General features: G+C 41.9%; 1 protein-coding gene across 2 annotated transcripts in view; it reads left to right on the forward strand.

Moving 5' to 3' along the window:
- diaph3 (diaphanous-related formin 3) overlaps window positions 1-26,329 on the forward strand; it is a 582,462-nt gene that overhangs the window by 328,518 nt on the left and 227,615 nt on the right. For both annotated transcript variants that reach the window (XM_087987864.1, XM_087987865.1), the window contains 3 exons: window positions 3,206-3,298; window positions 3,398-3,492; window positions 9,606-9,707. In XM_087987864.1, the coding sequence (XP_087843990.1) occupies window positions 3,206-3,298; window positions 3,398-3,492; window positions 9,606-9,707 (290 nt within the window). The remainder of the gene's footprint in view (window positions 1-3,205; window positions 3,299-3,397; window positions 3,493-9,605; window positions 9,708-26,329) is intronic.

Genomic DNA, 26,329 nt, shown 5'->3' on the forward strand with positions numbered 1-26,329 from the left:
GGCGAGGAGTCACTGATAAAACTACACAGTGATATCAACAAGTTTCATCCCACCATCAAACTCATCATGGACTACTCTCTACTATCTGTCTCATTCTTGGACACATGCATCTCCATCAAGGATGGGCACCTCAGCATCACACTCTACCGCAAACCCAAAGACAACCTCAGAATGCTACACTTCTCCAGCTTTCACCCAAAACATATTAAAACAACCATCCCTTATGGACAAGCCCGATGCGTACACCGGATCTGCTCAGATGAGGAGGAACGTGATGGGCACTTGGAAGTACTCAAGGATGCCCTCATAAGAATGGGGTACGATATTCAACTCATCGACCGCCAGTTCTGACGTGCCACAGCAAGGAACCATAATGACCTCCTCAGGAGACAGACACGTGCTGCGACCGACAGGGTACCTTTTGCTGTGCAGTACTTCCCAGAAGCAGTACGCCATGTTCTTCGCGGCCTGCAACACGTTATCAATGAGGATGAGCACCTTGCCAAAACCTTCCCCACACCTCCACTGCTCGCCTTTAAACAAACACCAAACCTCAAACAGATCATTGTTCGTAGCAAACTGCCTGGCTTTCAGGCATTACATGGATGATTTTGGGATGGTGTAGGAGAATAGTTCACAGGTCGGTGGAACATCGAGGGACGAAAGGCATGTTCTGCGCTGTATTGTTCTATGTTCTACAACTCCATACAACCCTGTCACAGTAAGTGCTGCAAGACGTTTCAAAGTGTGGACACGGATACTGCCATTACGCGTGGGGACACCTCCCACCTTGTACGTGGCAGGTAATCATGAGACTCAGCCAACGTTGTCTATCTCATACGCTGCAGGCAAGGATGCCCTGAGGCATAATATATTGGTGAAACCAATCAGAGGCTATGGTAACGGATGAATGGTCACTGCACAACAATCAACAGACAGGAGGGTTCCCTCCCAGTTGAAGAACACTTCAGCGGTCCAGGACATTTGACCTCAGACCTTCGGGTGACATCCTCCAAGGCAGACTTTGGGACAGGCAGCAGCAAAAAGTGGCCGAGCAGAGGCTGATAGCTAACTTTGGTACCCTTTCGGAGGGCCTCAATCGAGACCTTGGGTTCATGTCACATGACAGGTGACTACCATTGCACGATATACACACGCGGACACTCCTACACATACGCACACGCACACATACACATAGACATTTGTGGGGTGAATTTGTACTTGCAGAGTTACATTGTACTTTGCTCAAAACCTGCATGAATCCATACAAGACTCTGCTAACTCATTTTTAGATTCGAATCAGTCTAAACATTATGGCACAGACAACAGCACACAGGGGGCTAACACCTTCAACATATTATCTGGGCTGACACCAATTGTTAAAGTTAACTTGAGAATGTAATTTTTAAAAAAAAATTGTGATTTATGTATGAAAGACGTCAAACTAGCACGGCCACTCTAACAGATGAGATACTTAACAAACAATCAAGGTATTTTTCAATGTATAATTTCAGTTACATCACACTGGAAACTTTTGCTATAAATTCTGTGTCTTACAATTGTGTACTCCACAACCACCTGATGAAGGAGCAGCGCTCCGAAAGCTAGTGCTTCCAATTAAACCTGTTGGACTATAACCTGGTGTTGTGTGGTTTTTAACCTTTGACACTATTGACCTTTATCATCATCCTCCAAAGGCTCTCCACTGTCATCAAACCAGTGGATCACCTCTTGCTTGTTTACATTCTTATCTATTTAATCAGAGCATTAGTGTCACCTACCATACCTTATCTTTTCTCTCATTTATCTTTGTATTCAGTGTTCCTCAAGGGACCTACTCTTTTTCCCTTCCTATTTCTCATTTATGTTTCAACATTTGTTGACATCATCTGAAAACACAGCCTCAGGCTTGCATGACATTCAGTAATGGATGAATAGAAATTCCCTCAAAATAGAAATTTAGAAAATAAAGCCATTGACTTTGGCTTCTCGTATAAGTTCTATTTCTTAGTTATCAACTCCATCCTTTTCCCCATAAACTAGCTGATGGTGAACCAGATAGTTCACAAACTTAGGGTCATTTTTGTTTTTAGTAGTTTCAATAGTCTGACATCTGATTCATTGCAGCCTTCGTCCTACCATGGATAAAAGAGCAACGTGGAAAAGCTCAGGCTTCTGTTTATTTCCTTGCAACATTTGATTGAGTTGACATCAAGGAACCTTGAAAATTGCAGTCAGTGGTAATCAGGGAAAAATCTCCAGTGTTCGGAGGCATTTCTGGTGCACAAAGATAGTGGTGACTTTTGGAGGCTGATCATCTCAGTTCCAGGACATTTAAGAAGTTCCTCAGGTAGATAATTTCTGATCAATTTATGCAGAGATGTTTTACACAGATTGGAGCAGGTGGGACTTGAACCCTGGTGTCCTGGTCCAGAGGTAGGGACATTACCACTTGGCCACAAAAACTCGTTTGTCAGTTGCATTTCCGGTGCTTGTTCCCCTGTCTCTAATCCTGGGGGTTGTCACTGATCAGAAACTGAACTAGACCAGCTATACGAATAGAGCAGCTACAAGATCAAGTCAGAGGCTGTGAATTCTGCAGAATGTAACACCTGTCCAGATTTCCCATAACCTATCCTCCATTTATGAGGCCTGAGTTCCAGAATCAGAAAGAAAATTGCTGCAGTTCAAGAAGACAGCTTGTATCATCACTTTTAGCAATTACGGATTGCCGATGGCACTTTCTTCTGATGAAAGAATCAAATAAATCGACAGTGCTTAAGGTGTACTTCAAATCAATTACTGCAATATTGCAAAGTATTGAATGTGTGTTGATCCAATACCTGTACGATATTAACGATCATTATTGTTTTATTTATTGTGAACTTTTTTTTCCACAAATCTCCTTGGTCTAACTAACGGTATAACTTGATTCTTATTTTGTATTAATTTGACTCTTTTTGTTGTGCGAAAACATTCATCAATTAAATTTGAAAGTGTTGTTCCTTCTTCCAGTAACAGTGATGTGCTAACTGATAGAAGGGAAACACACTAGTGCATTTCCCACTTTTAAAAGATATGTTGCCATTTATATTAGCTTAATATAAACTTAGTTGTAGTTTAGTGATGCACGCAACAAGCAGAATGCAATGAAATTCATTTTATTGAAATACAAAAATAGAACATACTGATCTCTATCTGGCAGGTAACAACAATGAGCAATATGAAGAAAAGAAAGATATCAAAAGAAGAGTTAAAAAACTTAAAGTTCTAGACCCAAAGATTGCACAGAATCTCTGTAAGTGTAAAGACGGTTGTGATGTTCAATTTCCTAATAGTTTAAATTTTGTTTCAAAGTAACAATGATCATTAACATTTACAATTATGTTTTTTATAGCCATTTTTCTTGGATCTTTTCGGATGCCTTATGAGGAAATAAAAAGAATTATATTGGAAGTGGATGAAGAACAATTGAATGACTCCATAATCCAGGTTTCTTAAATTAAATTTTATTTCTCAACTCTGCCTCGAGTGCATAATGTTTTTTATTAAAGTTGATAACACTGATCACAGTGACAGAGGGTTACTTTTTTTTAGCCTTTAGGTTTTATAAAACTGATATGACTTGAAACTATGTTTGAAAGTGTTTGCACCTCTACACATTTTTCTTTACTTAATGTATATTGGTCATGTGAAAAAAAGATAAAAGTTTAGCTTGGCATTTAACAATATTGATTAATTAATCTGTTAATTTGGTTTTTAGATTAGATTAGATTACATTACAGTATGGAAACAGGCCCTTCGGCCCAACAAGTCCACACCGACCTGCCGAAGCGCAACCCACCCATACCCCTACATTTACCCCTATACCTAACACTACGGGCAATTTAGCATGGCCAATTCACCTGACCTGCACATCTTTGGACTGTGGGAGGAAACCGGAGCACCCAGAGGAAACCCACGCAGACATGGGGAGAACGTGCAAACTCCACACAGTCAGTCGTCTGAGGCGGGAATTGAACCCGGGTCTCTGGCGCTGTGAGGCAGCAGTGCTAACCACTGTGCCACCGTGCCGCCCATAAAAGATTTTGGTTGTAATCACTTGGTAAAAATTCTTACTGTATGTAGTAGGCATAGCCCAAGTGTCAAGTAGCTATAACTTAGTAATTGAAATTATAATGCACTACATCAATCATTGTTAATGTGTCATATTCTTTTAAATGTTATTAATTCTTACTCTGTTAAAAATTATGCTAATGCACAAATATTGGATTTTAAAAAAAAATTCATTAAACTATACTAATGATCAGTTTTAAATATTAAAACAAAAGTTCAATATTACTATCCCACCTCAAAGCACTTACATGCGTTAGTCTAAAGGCAAAGATTCTATTCATCCAATTTAAGGCCATTCATCTCAATGTATTGTCAGAAAATCATGTTGAACGGTATTTTATGCATTATTGCTTGCCTGCCATATTTTGCATAAAGAAATCTGAAATTCATCAAATGAAAATTAACTATAAATTTGCCCTGAATTACACCAAGATCTTAAGAACATGTATTGTGGAAGTGAATGGCCTTTAGCCATACTATGACTTATGAAATCTAGCTATTGGCATTATATATGAAATAGACCTTTAATTTGAAACACCTGTTCACTAAAAATGAAACATTCACCTTGGTCACAGAAAAAAATACCTGAGTTAAGGTGGACAGCCGAGGGGATCCAAGATGGCGGTGACCCAGCAAGTCTGAGTCTATAGTGCTCCTCCCAAGACTTGGGCAAAGTAGGCCACCCTCCTCCTCCACATTCACCAAATCACTTAAAATAGTTTTTACTTAATGTAGTTAGTTGCTCAGTACTGAATTTAAACAATCTAATCGCCTGTAAAAATGACTAAAGGGAAGGGAGCCCGCAGTTCTCAGCAGGCAGTAACCCTTCCCCCACCCTTCCCAGCTGCAGCTGAGGCATCCGCAGCCACCCCGGGGGACTTACCTATGGTGGTGAGCCTCGTGGAAATAATCTCCAAACTTGACGCGAAGATCGATGCCTTCATTGAAGAGTACTGGAGCCGATGGAATTCACTCTCGACCGCGCTACACAAGCACGACCGAGACATTGAGGAAATCAAGCGCCGAGTTGGAGGGGCGGAGCTAAAGGCCGTGACCTCCGAGACTATAGCAGAATCGGCCGTGGATAGTCTTTATAAATCAGACAGAGAAAGTAGAGTGTTGTGGCCAATGGGAGTATCTTCGGGCAGCACTATTTGTCATTTATTACATGATGAAGTATCGGGAGATATGGGCAATCTGCTTAAAACATGGGATCAGGATTTCGACTGGAAATCTCTATAGAAATGTGGAATGACATTTGGGAAAATGCCAGAAAAATCTCCATCTGCAACAGAACTCAGGCCATTCAGTTGAAGATACTTCATAGGGTCCATATAGCACCAGACCGATTGGCAAAATTTAAGGCTGTAGCATCTCCAATGTGTCCCAAATGTAAAATAGAGGTGGGCACTCTTGTACATTGCTTCTGGACCTGTCATAAGATCCGTAGATATCGGATTAAAGTAGCAAGTGCTCTGACAGAAATGTTAGGAACGGAAATTCGAGTGGATCCAATATCTCTCCTTTTGGGCTTTTTCAACTTATCCTCCCTGGATGTGCATGGGAAGAGATTACTTTCCATTTTCTCTTTCTGTGCAAGGAAAAATATTTTGGTAAACTGGGTGGCTGAGGGCCCTCCTGGACTTTTGAATTGGCACAGAATAATCATGGAATGTATTCCCCTTGACTTCTTTCCAAATATGGTGCACCGAAAGACCGAATTATTTCATAAAATATGGCAGCCCTTCTTGAATTACACAAATACAGATATTTCGGCCATCCTAACAAGGGCTTTTATTTAACTGAGATGGCGAACCTGGCTGGTCCGGGGACCCTTGGGAGAGGAATCCCGCATGAATATGGGTTTTGTTATGATTTGATGTTAACACATTCCGAGCATATATCTCACTACTCAATTTCTGTGTTATCCGTCATTTTTTTTCCCTGAATAATGTAAGAGACTTAATTATCCGCTCTGGTTAGTTATAGGTTAGATTAGTAGTTAGTTGAGTTTTTTTTTCTCGGTATCTCTTTTTTCTGTTTGATAGATTTTGGTTATTATTTATTTAAGACTTAATTGTATATTAATGTTTATACTTGGGTTTTTTTATTTGTAAACTTGTAAAAATATGTTAAATTTTCAATAGAAATATCTATTAAAAAAAAGGTGGACAGCCATCAGAAGAAGTTAAAAACTAAGAGCAGGAGTATGCAATTCAGCCTGTCAACTCTGCTCCACCAGTCACTGTGATTATGGCTGATCTCATCTTGGCCTTAACTCCACTTTCTTGCCTGCTATCCATAACCATTCAACCGTTACTAATGAAAAATCTGCCTATCTCCACCTTAAAGTTACTCAATGTCCCCAGCATGCACCATACTCTGGAGAGTGAATTCCACAGATTCACAACCCTTTGAGAGAAATAATTTCTTCTCACCTCTGTTTTAAATTGGCTACCCCAAGTCCAAAACTATGATGTCTTAATCTTGATTGCCCAACATGAGAAAACATCCTCTCCACATCTACTTTGTGCGTTCCCTTTAGCATCTTTTATACCTCAATTCGATCTCCTCTCATTCTTCTAACTTTCAGAGTGTATTGGCCGGAACTGCTCAATCTCTCTTCCTAAGACAAACCCCTCATTTCTGGAATCAGTCTAGTGAATCTCCAATGCAGCTACATCTCTCCTCAAGTAAGGGTACCAAAACTATATGCAATACTTTGAATGTGGTCTCCCTAATGCCTTGTGCAGTTACAGCAACATTTTTCTACTTTTAAACTTTATTCCTTTCACAATAAATGCCAATTTTTTATTTTCCTTCCTTATTATTTGCTGTACCAGGGTATTAATTTTCTGCAATTCACATATGCCAGTTCCCTTTGCACTGAAGGACTCTGAAATTTCTCTCCATTTAGATAATAAATGGCCTTCCTGTTCTTCTGACCTTATACTTATCCACATTAAACTCAACCTGCCAAATCTTGATCTAATCATCCAACCTATCCATATCTATTTGTAAATTTCTTATTTCTTCATTGCAACTTAGTTTCCCAACTATTTGACTGTCATCTTCAAATTTGGCTGCAGTAACTTCTACCCCTGCATCCTAGTCATAGATTTTAAATAGTTAGGTCCTACTGACCTAACACTCTGGCATCTTGCTAGTTATCTTGCCAGAAAAAAATACCCATTTATCCCAATTCTCTGCTTTCTATTTGGTTAGTTAATCCTCTATCCATGCTAATATATTACCCAGGATCCCATGTGTTCTTACCCTGTGCCCCTTATCAAATGCCTCCTGAAGTCCAGATATACTACATCTAAAGGATCCCCATTATCCACTTTGCTTGTTACGACTCAAACAAATTAGTCAAAAATGATTTACCCTTCATTAAATCATGCTGACGCTGATGGATTCCACTTTGATTTTCCAAATGTCCTGTTATTATTTCCTTAATAATGGATTGTAGCAATTTCCCACCGAAAGATATTAAACAAACTGATCTATAGTTTCCAACTTTCTGTCTCCCTTCTTGTATGATTGGAAAAATGCTAATATAACACTCCAATCTGTTGAACCTTTCTCACATCTGGGGAATGTTGGAATATTATAACCGATGGATCCACTAACTCTGCTTTTAGAACCCAGGGTGTAGCCCGTTAGGGCTGGGGATGCCCTCCACCGCATCTGCTCCACTTCCCGCTCCTCCGTCCTTGAGCCCCGCCCCTCCAATCGCCACCAGGGCAGAACCCAACTGGTCCTCACCTACCACCCCACCAACCTCCATATACATCGTATCATCCGTCGTCATTTCCGCCACCTCCAAACGGACCCCACCACCAGGGATATATTTCCCTCCCCTCCCCTATCAGCGTTCCGAAAAGACCACTCCCTCCGTGACTCCCTCGTCAGGACCACAACCCCACCAACCCAACCTCCACTCCTGGCACCTTCCCCTGCAACCGCAAGAAATGCAAAACTTGTGCCCACACCTCCCCCCTTAGGGATCCTTCCATATCCGCCACAAATTCACCTGCACCTCCACACATATCATTTACTGCATCCACTGCACCTGACGTGGCCTCCTCTATATTGGGGAGACAGGCCGCCTACTTGCGGAATGTTTCAGAGAACACCTCTGGGACACCTGGACCAACCAACCCAACCACCCCGTGGCTCAACACTTTAACTCCCCCTCTCATTCCACCAAGGACATGCAGGTCCTTGGACTCCTCCATCGCCAGACCATAGCAACACGACAGCTGGAGGAAGAGTGACTCATCTTCCGCCTAGGAACCCTCCAACCACAAAGGATGAACTCAGATTTCTCCAGTTTCCTCATTTCCCCTCCCCTCACCTTGTCTCAGTCCCAACCCTCGAACTCAGCACCGCCTTCCTAACCTGCAATCTTCTTCCTGACCTCTCTGCTCCCACCCCCACTCCGGCCTATCACCTTCACCTTATCACCCTCACGTTAACCTCCTTCCACCTATCGCATTTCCAACGCCCCTCCCCCAAGTCCCTCCTCCCTACCTTTTATCTTAGCCTGCATGGCACACTTTCCTCATTCCTGAAGAAGGGCTCATGCCCGAAACATTGATTCTCCTGCTCCTTGGATGTTGCCTGACCTGCTGCACTTTTCCAGCAACACATTTTAAGCTCTGTAAATATATACTACTGCTCATCAGATGTCCTACCTTTTAGTCTTCCTGCCTAGTTCAGTCATGTCAAATCTGTCCTCATGCAAAGGTAAACCTTTGTTTACCTCCAGAACGCTAATGTGGGAGTCCACTTTCTCACTGAATGTTATGATTTCATTGTTTCTTACGGAACCTTGATTTCTAGTTTAACCTGATCAAAAATATATACCCCTAGTATTCATAGCTACAAATCTGTTGATTCCACCCTAAACCTTATTTATTTGAGAGTAAAATGTAATTTCCTTAATGATGCTCTTGCCCCATATTGATCTTCAGTTCTGTTCTGCTGCCAAAGTGGTCACTCATCCTCCTCTTTACAAGTAGGCCAGCAATACTGACTGATTGATTCTGTAAAGATGCACTTCTTCCTGAGTTTGCCCCTAACAATGCTGCAATTTCTCAGTCTGAACTGAGGCATTGTGGATTGAGGCATTGCGGATTGAGGCATTGCTTCACACTGTTTCTGTTTCATCTCACATAAAAAGTGAAGTTGTTTTTTTTTGAACCAGAATCATTGCATTAATTAGTTTATTGCAAAGGCTTGATTTTTTTAATTCAAAGTCACAAGGTGTTTCATTACATCAATTTACTGTAATCGATTTCATTATCATTGTGTCTATTTGAATGAGTGTATTTAAAAAATAATGTTTGACTCATATTTACTCCAGAACTTTCCTGCTGTGTATTAAGTATTAAATGAAGATATTACAAAGTCTCAATCAAATATAGACAACAAAATATTATTTTTAAACCATGCCTTATTCTGGATATTTGATACATCGACAGAACTTGGTAAGCCATCTACCAGAACAAGAGCAAGTATCTTCCTTGGCACGTTTCAAGAACGATTACAATAGCTTGTCCGAACCAGAGCAGTTTGGAGTTGTGGTGAGTCTTTCATGAACTGGAAATGTACAAATCATGAACGTTATTTATTAACATTTGTGAACATTTGTCAAAAAAATGTTGTATGTTCCCTTTAAACTTTCTGTTCACATTGATTTATTCAGCTCAGTTGATATAAAACTGCAGTGCTTAACCGTCAGAGTCATAGAGATGTACAGCATGGAAACAGACCCTTTGGTCCAATTTGTCCATGCCGACCAGATATCCTAACCTAATCTAGTCCCATTTGCCAGCACTTAGCCCATATCCCTCTAAGCCCTTCCTATTCATATACCCATCCAGATGCCTTTTAAATCCTGTAATTGTACCAGTCTCCACCACTTCCTCTGGCAGCTCATTCCATACACGCACCATCCTCTGTGTGAAAAAATTGCACTTTGGGTCCTTTTTATATCTTTCCAGTCTCACCCTAAACCTATGTCCTCTAGTTCTGGACTCCCAGGGAAAATACTTTGTCTATTTATCCTATCCATGCCCCTCATGATTTTATAAACCTCTATAACGTCACCCCTCAGCCTTCGATGCTCCAAGGAACACAACCCCAGCCTATTCAGCCTCTCCTTATAGCTCAAATCCTCCAACCCTGACGACATCCTTGTAAATTTTTTCTGAATCCTTTCAAGTTTCACAACAACCTTCCGATAGGAAGGAGACCAGAATTGTACACAATAATGCAAAAGTGACGTAACCAATGTCCTGTACAGCCGCAACATGATCTCCCAACTCCTGTACTGAATGCTATGACCAATAAAGGAAAGTATACTCAATGCTTTCTTTATTATCCTATCTACCTATGACTCTACTTTCAAGGAACTATGAACCTGCACTCCAAGGTCTCTGTTCATCAACAGTCTCCAGGATCTTACCACAAAGTATATAAGTCCTGCCCTGATTTGCTTTTCCAAAATGCAGCACTTCACATTTATCTAAATTAAACTCCATCTGCCACTCTTCAGCCCATTGGCCCATCTGATCAAGATCCCCTTGTATTCTGAGATAAGCTTCTTCGCTGTCCACTACACCTCCAATTTTGGTGTCAACTGCAAACTTACTAACTATACCTCCTATGTTCACATTCAAATCCTTTATATAAACGACAAAAAGCAGTGGACCCAGCACCCTTGTGGCACGCCACTGGTCACAGGCCTCTAGTCTGAAAAACAACCCTCCACCACCAACCTCTGTCTTCTACCTTCGAGCAAGTTCTGTATTTAATTGGCTAGTTCTCCCTGATTTCCTTGAGATCTAACCTTGCTAAGCAGTCTCCCAAGAGAAGCCTTATCGAACGCTTTACTGAAATCCATATAGATCGCATCTACCACTCTACCCATATCAATCCACTTTGTTACTTCTTCAAAAACTCAATCAAGTTCGTGAGACAAGCTTTTACACACACAAAGTTGAAACTTTATTGCTGGAACAGCACAGCAGGTCAGGCAGCATCCAGGGAACAGGAGATTCGACGTTTCGGGCACAGGCCCTTCTTCAGGAAGAAGGGCCTGTGCCCGAAACGTCGAATCTCCTGTTCCCTGGATGCTGCCTGACCTGCTGTGCTGTTCCAGCAATAAAGTTTCAACTTTGATCTCCAGCATCTGCAGACCTCACTTTCTCCTTTACACACACAAAGCCATGTTGACTATCCCATATCAGTCCTTACCTTTCCAAATATGTGTAACTCCTGTTCCTCAGGATTCCCTCCAGCAACATGCCCACCACCAATAGCAGGGGCAATACTGACTTGGAATTCAGTCCTGCCGGTTTCTAATGCTCTTTTTATTGGGGATAGGGGAATGGGTGGTGGCAGGATATCCAGTTTGAAATATATTAGTTTTACTGATAAGAACATGTGAACATCTGTTATGTCATTTTTGTGTGTAATACGGAGTAGGAATAATTTCTGCTGATTAAATTTGAAACATGATATTTCGTGAAATCAGGTTGTTCTGGGTGGCAGAAGATGCAATAATAAATTACTTGAGTGGATCACTATATGTTTTATACCTTGGTATCAATCGAAGATGTTTCAGAATTCTATGGAGTTTATGAGGTTTTCCTTTTATGAAATTTACCCAGCTTCGTGACTTGTTAATTCTACCCAGCATAGTTCTTCCCTTCATTGGCTCACACTTATTTTATTTACTTACGGAATATGGGATTGCTGGCTGGGTCAGTGTTTATAGCCCATCACTAGTTGCTGTTGAAGTAATGTTGAGCTGCTTTTATGAACCACTACAGTCCATTTCACATAGGTAGACCCACAATGCTGTTAGGAAGGGAGTTCCAGAATATCGGCCAGTGACAACAAAGGAGGAATGATGGTGGGAAAATTTCAGATGCTGGCATTCCCAGGTAACTATTGCCCTTGTCCTTCTAGATGATTGTGGTTGTGGGTTTGGAAGGTTCTTTCTAAACAGTATTGATAAATAAGTGCATCTAACAGATGGTACACAATACTGCTATTGAGCCTCAATGGTGGAGCGAATGCATGTTTGTGGATGTGGTACTAACCTGCAAGCTGCTTTGTCCTGGATAGTGCCAAGCTTCTTGAATGTTCGTGAACCTGCACCTAACCAGGCAAGTGCAGAGTATTTCATTGCACTCCTGACCTCTGCTTTGTAAATGGTAGCTGGTTTTGGGAAGTCAGGAGGTGAGTCACTTGTTGCAGTATTCCTCACCTCTAAAGTGCTCTTGTAACCACTATATTCATATGGCCGAGTCCAGTTGAGCTTCTGGTCAATAGTAACCTCCCAGGATGTTGATAGTAGGGATTCAGTGGAAGTGACTCATTGAATGTCAAGGGTTATGATTAGTTTCTATTTTGCTCGAGATGGTCAATGCCTGGCAATTGTGTTGCACAAATGTTACTTTCCACTTGTCAGCCAATGCGTGGATACTGTCCATATCTTGCTACATTTGAACCCAACTGCTTCAGCATCTGAGGATTCATGAATGAAGCTGAACATTGTATAATCATCAGCAAACATCCCACATCTGACCTTAGAATGGAGGGATGGTACTGATGAAGCAGCTGAAGAGAGTTGTGTCTCGGACACTATCCTGAGGAACTTCTGTGGAGATGTCCTGGACCTGAGATGACTGACCTCCAACTACCACAACCATCTTCCTTTGAACCAGGTATGACTTCAAGCAGCAGAGAGTTTTCCCAGACTCCAGTTGATTCTAGTATTGTTAAAGCTCCTGAAGGTCACACTTGGTCAAATGCAGCCTTGATGCCAAGGGCAGGCACTGTCATCTCACCTCTAGAATTCAGCTCTTTTGTCCATGTTTAGAGTAAAGCATTACTGAGCCCAGGAGCTGATGGCCTGAGCATAGTGCAAACTGAGCATCAGCGAGCAGGTCGGTGCTGAGCAAGTGCTACTTGGGCACATTATTGTTGACATCTGGCATTTTACGGATGATCAAGTGTAGTCATTAGCCCACTTGAATTTTCCCGATTCTGGTGTACAGGGTGTACCTCGGTTATTTTCCACAGTCTTGTGTAGATGCCAGTGCCATAGCTTGACTGAAACTGATTCAGGGCAAAGCAGATTCTGGAGGACAGGTCTTCAGAAATATTGCAGGAAAGTTGTCAGGTTTCATTGCTTTTGTAGTATCTTATGTCTTCAGCTTTTTAAAGTTATCACGTGGAGTGAATCGAATTGGCTGAAGGCTAGCAGCTATGATATAGGGGACTACGGCAGGTGGAGATGGATCATCCAGTTGTCACTTCTGGCTGAAGATTGTTGTAAATGCTTTAACCTTACCTTTTGCCTTCTCCTCTAGTGAGTTGTTTAGTTGTTCACCACCATTCGTATCTGGATATGATAGGACTGCAAAGCTTAGATCTGTCCACAGTTGTGGAGCTGGCTACCTTGTCTGTCACTTGACGTTGATGCTGTTGGACCCATAAGTAGTCCTGGTTCACACCTTGTTTTTCGATATGCCCAGTGCTGCTCCTGGCACACCCTCCTACACTCCTTATTGAACTCGGGTCAATCTACTGTCTTGATGGTAATGGTTGATTTGGGGATATGCCAAGCCATAAAGTTACAGATTGTGATTGGGTACAAGACTGTAGCTGCTGATCACCTATAGCCCTTCATGGTTGCCTGTCTTGAGTTGCTAGATCTATTGAAGGCCAATCCCACTGAGCATGATGATAGTGCTATACAACACACTATGAGGATCCTCATTGTGAAGATGGGACTTCAACTCCACAAGGACTGTGCGGTGGTCACTCTTCCTGATACTTTCATGGACAGATACATCGATGGTGGGCAGATTGTTGAGGTCGAGGTCAAGGTTCTTCCCTCTTGGTTCCATTTCCACTGCCACAGTCACAGTCTTGCAGCTATATCCTTTTGGACTCAACTAGATTGAATTGAAATTATTGTCATGTGTGCCGAGGCACAGAGAAAAGTTTTGTCTTGCAAGCAATACAGGCAGATCACATTGTTAAATAGCACAGATAAGTAAATAGTAGGTGAACATCAGCAAAAACAAAAAAAAACACAGGTGCAGGCAAATGCTAAAAGTTTGTGAGTATCAGAGGAGTTTCGACCTTGTGAGTTTAGGTAAAACATTGTTATTAGTAATTTTAAAAGTATGCTATTAAGTTTAAAGAGTGTAGCACGATTGTAGGAAATAGGAAACTTAGATCTGCATGGAGGAGCTCACAAGGAGTTGACCATATCTGGAGCCATCTTGAAGTTGGCTTCTTGAACTAGATCAAAGATTAGTGGATCTGCCCAGTCACTCCTGATGGTGGAAATTGATGTTCCCCACCCAGAGTACATTCTGCACCATTGCCACCCTTAATGCTTCCTCTAAATGTTGATCTACTGGAGGAGTACAGATTCATCAGCTGAGGGGAAGGAGGGACAGTGATAAGAGGTAATCAGCAGGAGTTTTCCTTGCCAAATTTTGATCTGATACCATGAGACTTTACAGAGTGTCAAGTCATTGATGAGGACTGCCAGGGAACTCCCTCCTGACTGTACACTACTATACTGCCTCCTTTGCTGGGTTGTCAAATAGTGAGGCAGGACATTCCCAGGGACAATGATGATACTGTCTGGGACAGATTGATAAAAGATGGCAGTAGAGACTGAGAGGAGAACAAAAATCTATTGGCCCATCCAATTCTATTTGGGAACTCATGGATACTTCTTTTGTTTTGGAGAATCACAGAAAATATCATTTGCTATGGCAGCTTAGTCTCCAGGTTTTGGAGCATGTGGATCAATTGCTGTCACTGCAGTGCATAACCAAGGCTGAGAGCTCTGGAGGTGGCACCTTTACAGATGTGCTTACACAGCAACTTAAGGGAATGCAGGCAGAGAATAAATGCAGGATGTGGTAAAGGAGGGATGTCGAAACCATAAAAAACAAGAGGCAGAAACAATTAGGAGTGACAGATACAAGTAAAATACGAAATAAATGGTATTCAGTGGAGTCCACAGTAAGTGACAATGAAATATTGTCTAAATTAAGTTTTCCATGCATGTACATGAACACAAAGAGTGTGGTAATTAAGATTCTCAATCTCTTCCAATTCTGCATAAAAGAGACACTGGCTCTCCTGGAATGTTGCCAAGTCAAAACTCATATATCAATCAACTGTGACAGTTCAATACTCTGCGAGGCCACAATTAAAGAGGAGATCCAGCGCTGGATGAGCTGTGCCAACTCAGCCTTATACTAACTAAGGTAGTGAGTACTTGAAAAAAAAGACTTCATGAGGTCAACAGATGTCCTAACAGTTGTCATCACCACTCTCCAATACTGCAGTAAGATCTGGATTGTGTATCCCTAATGCTTAACAATAGGGAGCACTGTTTAGAAACTAGTGGTCGACCTTTCAGGTCAAACTTGAACATGGAAAACAAAACGCAGAATTTTTCTATAGAAGAGGTGTCACATTGGTCTTGAAACGTTAATTCTCTTCTGCTGTCCATAGCTGCCAGACCTGCTGACTTTCTTCAGCATTTTCTGCATTTACTTTAGATTTCCAACATTTGCAGTACTTTGCTTTTACACTTAAGAATGTCTTGAACTTGGTTCTCAGAACCATCAGCATACAGATCATGGGAAATATATGAAGCAGGGTTAGTGGGCTCAATACTGCCAGATCTGCTGAGGTTCTACAGCAATTTCTGTTTCAAATCTCCAGGATCCGAAGATATTTTGTTTTGTTAGATAAGAAAAATATCTTGTTCTTTGTGTTGGGTAATCTGCTCATCAAGCCAGTTGTATTCATCTTAGTCCTTCCCTTAAATCTCAATTCAAACTCCTGTCATTGGAAACAAAAACAGAAATTGCTGGAAAAGTTCAGCAGGTCTGGCAGCACCTGTGGACAGAATTTAGAGTTAACGTCTGTGGTCCAGTGATCCTTCCTCAGAGCTCCTATCATTGGAGATTGTTGATTGGTTCAATTGCATCATGAGTGGCATGTTCCAATCGTGATTTGAATGCCATGTATTGTGACTGTACTGAAATCCATTCATACAGGTAAATCTAGCCAAAGCTGGTCATTGATATTTGCTAGACAGAAGATTTTAGGAAACTACAATGAGCTTGCATATTTACAATGCAGTACACAGAAATGGTGTTCTGTTATGTGCTGTGAGGCAGTCTCTCACAGTCTGTACTGTGGACTGTCTCTTACTGAGATGCACTTCTTTCAGGATGTATAGTGCTATTATGTTGGCACCAGTTCCTGTGTCAGATTGAGTTTTTGTGCATCATCCTCCCTTTTCAGGACTTGATGTGAATGACTGTAGAGGTATCTGATCATCTTACACTGTCAACATGATGTTTGAGGTCAACAATGTGCAAATCTTGGACATCTTCTGAAAAGTGCTTTTCACTCGGTTGACTCTGAACCTCGTTGATGAGTTTGTGTCTTTACACCTTCTTAACCCTTGTTGGATATTGCATAGTTTGGTTTGGTTTTGGCTTCACTTTTGGAGCCAGATTTCTGCACTTGAGTTCTATGTCAGAACATTTTGGAATTAAAAAATAAATGAATTCATAATAAAGTTAAGTTGACAGGATTCACTGAGCAAAGTTTGTTTCTAAAATATTTTAGATTTGTGAGTTTAGCAGATGCAGCTTCAGTTAAAATTGCAGCTTTCAATTGTATTTAATTAAACTCCAGTGTTGAGACAAGGTTTTGGCCACGCATAGAGTCAGAGAAATGTACAGCATGGAAACAGACCCTTCAGTCCAACCAATCCATGCTGACCAGATATCCTAACCCAATCCAGTCCCACCTGCCAGCACCCAGCCCATATCCCTCCAAACCCTTCCTATTCACATACCCATCCAAATGCCTCTTAAATGTTGTAATTGTACCAGCCTCCACCACTTCCTTTATGATCACTAAGCTTTTCCTTGGGCTGGAAGAAAGGCCTGTACTGCAGCTTTGCAAATGCACTGCTTGTTGGCTATAACATAGAACAGTACAACACAGTGCAGGCCCTTCAGTCCATGATGTTGTGTCGAGCATTTATCTTAATCTAAGATAAACCTAACCTACACAGCCCCTCAATTTACTGCCATCCATGTATTTGTCCAGAAGTGACTTAAATGTCCCTAATGTCTCTGGCTGTACTGGCCCAGCAGGCAGTGTATTCCACACACCCATCATTATCTGCGTAAAGAACCTACCCCTGACATCTCCCCTATACCTTCCTCCAATCACCTCAAAATTATGACCCCTCATGACAGCCATTTCTGCCCTGGGGTAAAGTTTCTGGCTATCCACTCTATCTATGCCTCTCATTACCTTATACACCTCTATCGAGTCACCTCTCTTCCTTCTTCTCTCCAGTGTGAAAAGCCCTGGCTCACTCAACCAGTCTTCATAAGACATCCAGGCAGCATCTTTATTAATCTCCTCTGCATCCCCTCTAAAGCGTCCAATATCCTTCCTATAATGGGGTGACCAGAACTGGACACAATATTCCAAGTGTGGTTGAACCAGGGTTTTATAGAGCTGCAGCAAAACCTCATGGCTCTAAACTCAATCCCCCTGTTAATGAAAGCCAAAACACCATACGTTGTCTTAACAACCCTATAAAGTTGGGTGGCAACTTTGAGGGACCTATGCATGTGGACCCCAAGATCCCACTGTTCCTCCACACTGCCAAGAATCCTGTTTTTAACGATGTATGCATTCAAATTCGACCTTCCAAAATGAATCACTTTGCACTTTGGTTGAGCATGATGCAGTGGTTCTGGTGGATGTTCAAGGTTCAGACAATTCATAGAATCCCTACATTGGGGAAACAGGCCATTCGGCCCAATACCAATGCTCCGAAGAGCATCCCATCCAGACCCATTCCCCTAACCTAGCCCTGTCACACTGCATTTCCCATGACTAACTCATCTAGTCTGCACACTTTCAGCAATTTATCAAGGCCAACCCACCAAACTTACACATCTTTGGACTGTTGGATGAAACCAGAGCATCCAGTGGAAATCCACGCAGACATGGGGAAAATGTGAGAACTCCACACAGTCACCCAAGGGTAGAATTCAGCCGGGGTCCCTGACGCTGTGAGGCAACAGTGCGAACCACTGAGCTACTTTGGTGCCAATTGTTTACTCAGTGTTGAATGTGATAGTAGATGATGTTTTTCTGTTTTGTAGATGGTGAATAGAACAAAGTACAAATGAAAATAAGAATAGATTTTCACTTTTCCAATGTCACTGAAATGATGAAAAATAGCAAAGTCATGAACTTCCATTTGTCAAAATCTGGAAACTGCTGTACAAAGCACAACCATTAAAAGCTAGTGATTTCTGGAATAAAGTTTGTGTATCAACAGCAAATGTCATATTTGCTTTTAAAAAGTGAATTCCATTCTTTTCTTTTTTTTGCCATAAAGCCTGCCAGATAAGCCTTATGGCTTAGTCACAACAGTAAAGACATTGTGAACTTACCTGCTTTCAATTATACCCGCTGAGGATATACATCATAACCATTCATGAATAAACCTACTAGGAATTAAAACAGAACTTTCAATCATCATTGAAGATGACAAAAAGTCCTGTTGTTGTGAACCTTTGGGTAGCAGTAAGAAGTTTGTAGATAATGTAGTATGAATTTAAAATGACCCTCGATGCAACTCTTCCATATAGAATTGGACAGATTCCATTTTCCTGTAGTGCTAGAAGTTTAGCGTATTCTCAAATTATCTTAGCTTTTGGTGATTATGTAAAATCACTTAATTGATTACAACCTAAGCAGCTTATTTGTTCATGTCAATAAAGTGCTCAACTGCAAGAAAATATTTAAAATGTATATCTGAAATAAAAGCAGGAAATGTGAGTTTTTTTTGGAAGATCTGAGAAATGTCTGAAGAGTAAACAAATTGTAATGTTTTGTATGTAGAACTTGGTTTTCAGAGTTAGAGCATAAACATTTCGCAATTAATAACTAACGTATTGCCCTCTGTTTGGATTGAAATGCAATCATGTACAAATGTCCTTCCTGGTCTCCCATGAACCACGCACACTACAGAGAACTATCTTAAAATCTCCTCAGTAAGATACAGTAAAAACAGGAATGCTGTCTTGTGAGCATGGAGCAAGGTGTCATATGTGGAAGCTGCGATGGAGTGTTGAAGAGTTATATAGAAACACAGATTCTGAAGAGGATCACAGGAATATTGAAAAAAACTGAGATACACACTGGAACAAAGGAGCGAGATACGATGAAAACTTGTGAGAGGCAACAATGACTGCAACTTCTCCTTTCCCAATACCAGTGTAAATGAAAGGTGATTGTAAACAGAACTGCCAGTTGCTCCACTCACAATGGTGAAACTGAGAGATTGTAACAGATTTGACGAACAAGGCAGAGTGGCTCAGAGTAGCTACATTCTTACCACTTTTCGGAAGAGATTGTTTTGATATAGTTCCAAGTAGGAGTAACGTATACCTTGGAGGCAAATTTGCAGGTGATGGTGTTTTCAAAGATCTGCTGTCTTTCTCATTCTAAGTGGAATCTAAAATACCTTGAGGTGTTGTTGCAGTGCATCTTATGCATAGTAATTGTTGCTGCCACTTTGCTTTGGTGCTGGTAGGAGTTAATGCTGAAGATATTAGGTGAAATGCCAATAAGTGGCTGATTTATTCTGCATGGTATTGGGCTTCTTAAGTGTTATAGGAGCTGCATTCAGCTAGACAAATGGAAGGTATTTTGATGTTCTCCTGATGTGTCCTTTGTAGGTGGTGAATAGACCTTAATGAATTAGTAGATGAGTGCCCAAATCTGAGTGCCTGACTTGCTGTCATAGCCACAGGATTGAGTTCAGTTTAGTTTCTGGTCAGTGGGAACCCCAAGATGTTGATTGTGGAGGATTCAGTGATGGTAATGCCATTGAATATCAAGGAGAGATGGTTGGCTTCTCTCTTGTTAGAGATGGCCATTGTCTGGCACTTATGTGGTACAAATGTTATTTGCCATTTATGAGCCTAAGCTTGAATATTTTCCAGATTTTGCTGCATTTGGACAGAGTGTTTCAATATTTTCAGCCATAGGATGCTGCTGAATATTGTGCAGACATCAGCAAAAATGCCTATTTCTCTTTTTAGGATGAATGAAAGGTCATTGATGAAGCAACTGAAAATGGTTAGGCTGAGGACATTACCCTGAGGAATTTGCCTAGGGAGACCCCAGTTCAAGTCCCACCTGCTCCAAAGATGTATGATCTCTGAACTGGTTGATTAGAAAATATCAACACTAAGGAAGTTTAGGGCTCTTTGTGGTACAGTAGCTCTGAACCAGGATGCCCAAGTTCATGTCCCATCTGCTTCAGAAGTATATACTAACTTCTCTGAACAGATTGTTTAGAAAATATCTGCCCGGAGGAATTCTGGACCTCATGATACAGTGGTAGTGCCCCTATCTCGAGGCCAGAGGGCATAGGTTCAAGTCCTACCTGCTCCAGTATTGTGCCATAAAATCTTTGATGTGAAAATAAATTAGAGAAATTCCTATAGTGACATCCTCTGGATGGGATGATTGGCTTTGAACACCCACAAGTTTTTTTTGTGTGTGTTCGGTATCACTCCAAGCAGTAAGGAATTTCCCCTGTCTTCTATTCCCATCATTTTCAGTTTTGCTAGGGCTCCGTGAGACTACACTCAGTCCAATGACATCTCAAATCAAGGATAATCATGCTCATTTCCTCTCTGGAGCTGATGATTGAGAGTATACCAATGTGGCAGTAATGGGGTGAGTTAGATTTGTCCTGCTTTTTGTGAATAGGCATGATGTGGAGGTGCTGGTATTAGACTGGGGTAGACAAAGTTAAAAATCACACAACACCAGGTTATAGTCCAACAGGTTTATTTGGAAGCACTAGCTTTCGGAGCGATGCTCCTTCATTGGGTGATTGTGGAACAGGATCATAAGACACAGAATTTATTGCAAAAGATTGCAATGTCACGCATGAAGCAGAAAAACAAAATCCCCCGTGGCTCTTGTTAGAAACCCAATGGGCTAGTAATGCCCAAACATATCTGTAAACTTTGAAATGTAAAATTTAGTAATTTGCACATCCAGCAATATGGAAACTTTGGTTAAAAATATAAAAAGTTATCAACGAAAGAGTTAAATTTCTGCTGACTTAAGCGCCAGAGCAAACAATTGTCGAGCGATGTCATAGCGTAATTTTATAGACTTTTGTTATAGAAACAAGAAGCATTCTCTTCAAATTGTCTTTCCTATGACTTTGCTCAAGCTTTCCAAAGATTTTCGGAACTGTTTTATCATCATTTTTGTTAGAATAGCTTATAAAAAGCCACCCAAGCATCAGAACAGAATATTTCTCATATGTCTTTTGTTCAATTTTCTCTCCACCTCAAAACAATTTCTAAATTCTGAGTTCAATTGGACATCTGCCAAACTTCAGCTTATTAGTTTGCTTGGAAGCAAATTGTAACTTTCAACAGCATGGATGTTTCTTTTAAATTTAAATCAAATTAAAAGTAAAATTCACACCATTTCTGATTCTTGTCTTCCCAATGATTTAATTTCTTTCCCAAATCAAATCTGAATCTTTAATGTTTGTGAACACCCTGTTTAAACGAAGACTTAGTTCAAATGTAAGGTATGCTCTCATGGAATCTCCCTTGCGAATATGCTCCAGTTTCTAGTGGGTGTCACTTTAACTTCACTAGAGATAAGAGATTTGTTCAAACTTGTGGCTGCTCTAGAGGGTTGCTCATCTGTCCTTTCTGCTTCGCCCTTTCTCTGTCCCAAGTGACATTGCATACAGGTTTTCCAACCCTTTATTGGAGAGATTGGGCAGTGAGCGAAGTGATCTCAGCTATCCTCCAACGTCACCCATGTTTGCCAATCTGTGTTTTGCATTGCTACATATTCGCAGAGTTGTGCCTGGGCCTGGTTTGATTTTACTACATATGGGGAGAGGTCTGTTTCATGTTCTAACCTTTCATTGCTTTTGGCATTGTTTGTCTGTAAATCAATATCCAGTTCCAGTGTTTGGTCGAATGGCAGTTTGTTCCAAGCATTACACACTGTAATGATGAGAAAGTTTGTAGATGACACAAAGCTTGGCTTGATGGTTAATAGCAAGGAAAAAGGTCTCTTTTACAGGAGGGTATAAGCAGATTGGTCAGACGGACAGGACAGTGCAAGTTAACCCTGAAAACTGTGAGGTGATGCACTTTGGAAGAAATAACTCGATAGAAGCGTACTCAGTGTTGAGAAAAGTGCTATGCTGGAAAAGCACAACAGGTCAGGCAGCATCTAAGGAGTAGGAGAATTGACGTTTCGGGCATAAGCCCTTCATCAGGAATTTCCAGCACGACACTCTCAACTCTGATCTCCAGCATCTGCAGTCCTCACTTTCTCCGAGAAGAGTACTCAGCGAATGATAGGACTTAAGGAAGCTCAGAGGAATGGAGGAATCTTGGGGTACTTATCCACAGATCCCTGAAGGCAGCAGGACAGGTTAATAGGGTAGTTAAGAAGGCATATGGAACACTTACTTTTACCTGTCTGGTATAGATTATAACAGCAGGGAGGTTATTGTTAGAACTGTGTAAAACATTGGTTAGGCTGCAGCTGGAGTACTGTGCAGTTCTGCTAACCGCATTATAGGAAAGATGTGATTGCATTTCAGGGGGTGCTGAGGAAATTCACCAGGATGTTGCCTGAGATGGAACATTTTAACTATGAAGAGGCTGGAAAAGCTTGGATTGTTTTCTTTGGAGCAGAGACAGCTGAGGGGTACCTGATAGATTGTATAAGATTGAAGGGCATGGATGTGGTGGCTAAGTCACAGCTGTTCCATTAGCTAAAAGGTCAATAATGACGGGACATAATTTGAAGGTAATGGGTAGGAGGTTTAGGGGAGATTTAAGGACAAATGCTTCAACGCAAGGAGTATCAGAAATAAGGTGGGTGAACTTAAGGCGTGGATCGGTACCTGGGACTACGATGTTGTGGCCATCACGGAAACGTGGATAGATGTGGGACAGGAATGGCTGTTGGAGGTTCCTGGTTACAGGTGTTTCAGTAAGATTAGGGAGGGTGGGAAAAAAGGAGGGGGGGTGGCATTGCTAATTAGAAATGGTATAACGGCTGCAGAAAGGAAGTTTGAGGGGGATCTGCCTCTGGAGGTAGTATGGGCTGAAGTCAGAAATAGGAAAGGTGCAGTCACCTTGTTGGGTGTTTACTATAGGCCCCCCAATAGCAGCAGAGATGTGGAGAAACAGATTGGGAAACAGATTTTGGAAAGGTGCAGAAGCCACAGGGTCGTAGTCATGGGCGACTTCAACTTCCCAAATATTGATTGGAAGCTCTTTAGATCAAGTAGATTGGATGGGGCGGTGTTTGTGCAGTGTGTCCAGGAAGCTTTTCTAACGCAGTATGTAGATTGTCCAACCAGAGGGGAGGCCATATTGGATTTGGTACTCGGTAATGAACCGGGACAAGTGGTGGGCTTGTTAGTGGGTGAACATTTTGGTGATGGTGACCACAATTCTGTGACTTTCACCTTGGTTATGGAGAGAGATAGGTGCGCACAACAAGGTAGATTTTATAATTGGGGGAAGGGAAATTACGATGCTGTAAGGCAGGATTTGAGGAGCATACGTTGGGAGCATAGGCTGTCAGGGAAGGATGTGGTGGAAATGTGGAACTTTTTCAAAGAGCAGATACGACGTGTCCATGATATGTATGTACCTATCAGGCAGGAAAGAAATGGTCGTGTGAGGGAGCCTTGGTTGACGAGAGAGGTTGAATGTCTGGTAAAGAGGAAGAAGGAGGCTTACATAAGGTTGAGGAAACAGGATTCAGACAGAGCAGTGGAGGGATACAGGATAGCCAGAAGGGACCTGAAGAAAGGGATTAGGAGAGCTAAGAGAGGGCATGAAAAATCGTTGGCGGATAGGATCAAGGATAACCCCAAGGCATTTTATGCGTATGTGAGAAACCTGAGAATGACGAGAACGAGGGTAGGTCCGATCAAGGACAGTAGTGGGAGACTGTGTATTGAGTCGGAAGAGATAGGAGAGGTCTTGAACAAGTACTTCTCTTCAGTATTTACGAACGAGAGGGACCGTATTGTAGAAGAGGAGAGTGTGAAATGGACTGGTAAGCTAGAAGAGATACCTGTTAGGAAGGAAGATGTGTTGGACATTTTGAACAACTTGAGGATAGACAAGTCCCCCGGGCCTGACGGGATATATCCTAGGATTATGTGGGAAGGAAGAGAGGAAATTGCAGTACCGTTGGCAATGATCTTCTCGTCTTCACTGGCAACGGGGGTGGTACCAGGGGACTGGAGAGTAGCGAATGTTGTGCCCCTGTTCAAAAAAGGGAATAGGGATAACCCCGGGAATTACAGGCCTGTTAGTCTTACTTCTGTGGTAGGCAAAGTAATGGAAAGGGTACTGAGGGATAGGATTTATGAGTATCTGGAAAGACACTGCTTGATTAGGGACAGCCAGCACGGATTTGTGAAGGGTAGGTCTTGCCTTACAAGTCTTATTGAATTCTTCGAGGAGGTGACCAAGCATGTGGATGAGGGAAGAGCAGTGGATGTAGTGTACATGGATTTTAGTAAGGCATTTGATAAGGTTCCCCATGGTAGGCTTATGCGGAAAGTCAGGAGGCATGGGATAGAGGGAAATTTGGCCAATTGGATAGAAAACTGGCTAACCGGTCGAAGGCAGAGAGTGGTGGTAGATGGTAAATATTCAGCCTGGAGCCCAGTTACAAGTGGAGTTCCGCAGGGATCAGTTCTGGGTCCTCTGCTGTTTGTAATTTTTATTAATGACTTAGATGAGGGAATCGAAGGGTGGGTCAGTAAATTTGCAGATGATACGAAGATAGGTGGAGTTGTGGACAGTGAGGAGGGCAGTTGTCGGCTGCAGAGGGACTTACATATGATGCAGAGCTGGGCTGAGGAGTGGCAGATGGAGTTCAACCCTGCCAAGTGTGAGGTTGTCCATTTTGGAAGAACAAATAAGAATGCGGAATATAGGGTTAATGGTAGGGTTCTTAGTCAGGTGGAGGAACAGAGGGATCTTGGGGTCTATGTACATAGATCTTTGAAGGTTGCCACTCAGGTGGATAGAGTTTGTAAGAAGGCCTATGGAGTATTATCGTTCATTAGCAGAGGGATTGAATTCAAGAGTCGTGAAGTGATGTTGCAGCTGTACAGGACTTTGGTTAGGCCACAGTTGGAGTACTGTGTGCAGTTCTGGTCGCCTCACTTTAGGAAAGATGTGGAAGCTTTGGAGAGGGTGCAGAGAAGATTTACCAGGATGTTGCCTGGAATGGAGAGGAAGTCGTACGAGGATAGGTTGAGAGTTCTCGGCCTTTTCTCGTTGGAACGGCGAAGGATGAGGGGTGACTTGATAGAGGTTTATAAGATGATCAGAGGAATAGATAGAGTAGACAGTCAGAAACTTTTTCCCTGGGTACAACAGAGTGTTACAAGGGGACATAAATTTAAGGTGAAGGGTGGAAGGTATAGGGGAGATGGCAGGGGTGGGTTCTTTACCCAGAGAGTGGTGGGGGCATGGAATGCGCTGCCCGTGGGAGTGGTAGAGTCGGAATCATTGGCGACCTTTAAGCGGCATTTGGATAGGTACATGGATGGGTACTTAATCTAGGTTAGAAGTTCGGCACAACATCGTGGGCCGAAGGGCCTGTTCTGTGCTGTATTGTTCTATGTTCTATGTTCTACTCAGAGGGAACCTGGAATTCACTGCAGAGGATCATTGCTGAGGCAAGAAATCTCACAATCTTTGAAAAGTATGTGGCTGACAATTTGAAATGTCATAGCATTCAAAGTTATAGGCCAAATGTGGAAAATTGGATTACTGTAGCTAGATCAGCACAGACTCAGTGGCCTGAAGGTCCTCTTCAGTTCTCTATGACTCTATGAAGCAGCTGATGATGATTTGGCCTAGGCCACTATGCTGAGGAACTACTGTAAAGGTGTCTTGGAGCTGAGATAACTGACTTCCAACTGTCACAGCCATTTTACTTTGTGATAGGTATATCTCCAACCAGTGGAGAGTTTTCCCTCAGATGCCTATTGATTCTTGTT

The sequence above is a fragment of the Chiloscyllium plagiosum genome, unplaced genomic scaffold (genome assembly GCF_037043375.1).
Source record: "Chiloscyllium plagiosum isolate Xiang-an unplaced genomic scaffold, Cpla_swu_hap1 HiC_scaffold_6, whole genome shotgun sequence".
NCBI lineage: Eukaryota > Metazoa > Chordata > Chondrichthyes > Orectolobiformes > Hemiscylliidae > Chiloscyllium > Chiloscyllium plagiosum.